Genomic DNA, 3,069 nt, shown 5'->3' with positions numbered 1-3,069 from the left:
AAGTCTATTGAATTCTTGTTTTCCAAATGTATTCCAAGCAATTGAAATGCATGATCTAAGGGAGCAAATTATGAGTTATGAAAACAACGTTTCAATAAACAAGATTTTATTTTGTTTGATCAATTCTATCTAGTATTGAAGTCACCAGCACTCACTACTTATCATTGGAACATCAAAATGTACTTACTTCTTTTCATTGTCCATTTTCTCCCAATGGTTTTAAGATTCCAGTCGATTTTCGATGGTGTTTTACAATGCGATTTATCATTTGATTCAAAAGTGATCGAAAATATAATTATTTCACAACAATCAAGTCCGATTCTAATTGCGTTGAATCGAAATGTAATTTATTTACTTGTAAATTAAATGTTGCTACGCCAGAAGTAGCGTGGCTGTGAAACGTGTTTTCGCCTTAAATGTCACCGTAGAAAAGAATGTCCATTCACACAATCAGCGACGAAGCGGAGAATATACTATCGCATGCGATTGTGTGAGTGCAAATGGATTTGTGAGCGTGAGCTTGCATCAGAAGTGCTCACTCAAACATCAACTGTCAACATTTCTGTGCGGCGATTGAAGTGTCAATCATTTTGATTCAACTCATCGGGATTTCACTAGACTTGAATGAAAAAATGCAATTTAAAATTCGTTTTAAAAATTGTTTATTGAAGGCAAAATGTTCCATTTATTTGCTACGAATTGAAATGTTCGGAGAATAAGATTTTAACAGATTTATGCAAGATTTTGAAATTCAATAGAACTTGATAGTAAGTTGTTGTAAGATTATATAATGGAAAAACTGTTCTATTGATTTATTGGCCATACGACATTGGATTCACTTGAGATACATAGGTATTTTTAGAATATTGGAATTTTATCGATATGATTTTCTTTTGTTCATTCAATGAAGTTGATTCGATGAAAATAAACGTTGTCTGACTTCCCCATGGGAATATCCGTACAAGAAAATCGCGTCCTTCCTTGTTTGTGGTGGATGTTTTTCATGTGCCTGTTCAAACTCGATTTCCGTGTAAATGTATTGCAACACATGTCGCAGCGGAAAGGTTTCTCGCCTGAATGCGTGTGCATGTGACCTTTCAATTTGTTATTGGATGAACGGACGGACTCCTTGCACAAGTAACACTCGTAGTAGCGTCCGTTGCAAGTTCGTTGGTGTGCCTTCTGTTTGTCGTTCTTCAGAAAACCACGGTGACAAATCAAACACTTGCACGGCGATGAGGCTACAATAACACGTTTTTCCAATGTAAACATAAGACGAGCTCTACTGACACGATGCTTGTGGTGATAGTTGAAGATTTCAATCACATAAGCGTATGCATGGCCGAAAATCAAGTAGCCTTTCGCGCAAACCGTATAAATCCTATGATAGCGTGTCTGTAGTGTGTGTATATATTGACCGCTCAACGTGTGTTGTGTGCATGACCACTAGAGGCAGGTTGTAAATTAAAAGTTGCTACGCCAGAAGTAGCGTGGCTGTGAAACGTGCTTTCGCCTTGAATGTCACCGTAGAAAAGAATGTCCAGTCCAGTCCATTCACACAATCAGCGACGAAGCGAAGAATATACTATCGTATGCGTGTGTGTGAGTGCAAATGGATTTGTGAGCTTGTATTAGAAGTGTTCACTCAAACGTCACTTGTCAACATTTCTGTGTGCCGATTGAAGTGTAACTTATTTTGATTCAACTCATCGAGATGTCACTAGACTTGAATGGAATAATGCAATTTCAAATTCTTTGTACCAATTATTTATTGAAAGCAAAATGTTCGACATTGAATTCACTTGAGATACATAGGTATTTTTAGAATATTGGAATTTTCCCGATATGATTTTCTTTTGTTCATTCAACGCAGTTGATTAGATGAAAATGAAAGTTGTCTGATTCTCACATGGGAATATTCGTACAACCAAATCGCGTCCTTCAGTATTGCTTGCGATGAATGTTTTTCATGTGCCTGTTCAAATTCGATTTCTGTGTAAATGTTGTGCGACACAGATCGCAGCGGAATGGTTTCTCGCCTGAATGTGTGTGCATGTGACCTTTCAATTGGTCGTTGGTTGAACGGAAGAACTTCTTGCACAAATAACACTCGTAGTAGCGTCTATTGCAAGTTCGTTGGTGTGCCTTCCGTTTGTCGTTCTTCAGAAAACCGCGGTGACAAATCAAACACTTGAATGGAAGCTTCGTTGTATGAGTGCACATGTGCGCCTTGCGATAATCAATTCGAGAAAATGATTTTGAGCATTCTACGCACTGGAACGGGGTTTCACCAGAGTGAGTGCGCATATGACGAATCAAATCAGATTTGATCAAACCAATTGATTTGCGACAAACATAGCATTGGTAAACACGACGATTACACTCTTCCTCATGTGAATCTCTTTCGTCTTGATCTGAAAATCTTTCGTGACATTTTGAACAGCGGAATGGACGTGGACCGGCATGAATCTTCATGTGTTTGTTTAAATTGTGTTTCTGTACGAACTTCTTCGAACATTCTTCACATTCGAACGGTTTGTCTCCACTGTGTACGCGCATGTGATTCACCATATTTGTCTTAAGTGAACCAAACGAATCCTTGCACAAATAACATTCATAGCGGACAACTTTGCAATTAGTTTCGTGTTCTGTCTTCTCCTCCTTTCCATCGAATCCTTGCAAGCAGCCTGAGCAATGGAACAGAAACTCCTTGACGTGTATTTTCATGTGACCAAGGAGACTTCGTTTTTCTTTGAAACGTTTCGGGCAAAGGGTGCATCCGTGTGGCTTCTCACCAGTGTGTTTCAACAAGTGCTGATTCAAATGACCTTTATTATCGGTCGAATATTCACAAAAGTCGCATTTCTGCTTCTTCAATACAGTTTTGGGAACACTAACTTTGTCACACGATTCCTTGTTCATCGCACCGTGGCCTCTTCCTGGCTGCGTGGAAACGTTTTCATCTGATCGTGATGGCCGCTGAAGATCACGTTGATTTGCCATCGCATCACCGCCTAATTCGTCGTTCGTCTTCGATTCCTTTTCCTTCTTTACTTCGGTTTCTTCTTT

At 39.0% G+C, this 3,069-nt stretch overlaps 1 protein-coding gene across 1 annotated transcript; it reads right to left on the bottom strand.

Annotated features, from left to right (window-relative positions):
• Window positions 1–1,823: 1,823 nt before the first annotated feature.
• Window positions 1,824–2,944, bottom strand: LOC129571934 (gastrula zinc finger protein XlCGF52.1-like). The gene has a single exon (XM_055451819.1). The coding sequence runs from the start codon at window positions 2,920–2,922 to the stop codon at window positions 1,942–1,944; it is 981 nt and encodes a 326-aa protein (XP_055307794.1). The 5' UTR covers window positions 2,923–2,944; the 3' UTR covers window positions 1,824–1,941.
• Window positions 2,945–3,069: the final 125 nt, after the last annotated feature.

Source organism: Sitodiplosis mosellana, unplaced genomic scaffold (genome assembly GCF_009176505.1).
Source record: "Sitodiplosis mosellana isolate CC-2019 unplaced genomic scaffold, AAFC_SMos_1.0 Smas_scaffold_3766, whole genome shotgun sequence".
Classification (NCBI taxonomy): Eukaryota; Metazoa; Arthropoda; class Insecta; order Diptera; family Cecidomyiidae; genus Sitodiplosis; species Sitodiplosis mosellana.
Note: the sequence above shows the minus strand (reverse complement) of the source record. Positions and strands in the feature narration are given on the sequence as shown.

What these genes read in the sequence shown, in the direction of transcription:
- LOC129571934 (XM_055451819.1), bottom strand. Translation starts at nt 2,922, where the DNA reads ATGAACAAGGAATCGTGTGACAAAGTTAGTGTTCCCAAAACTGTATTG.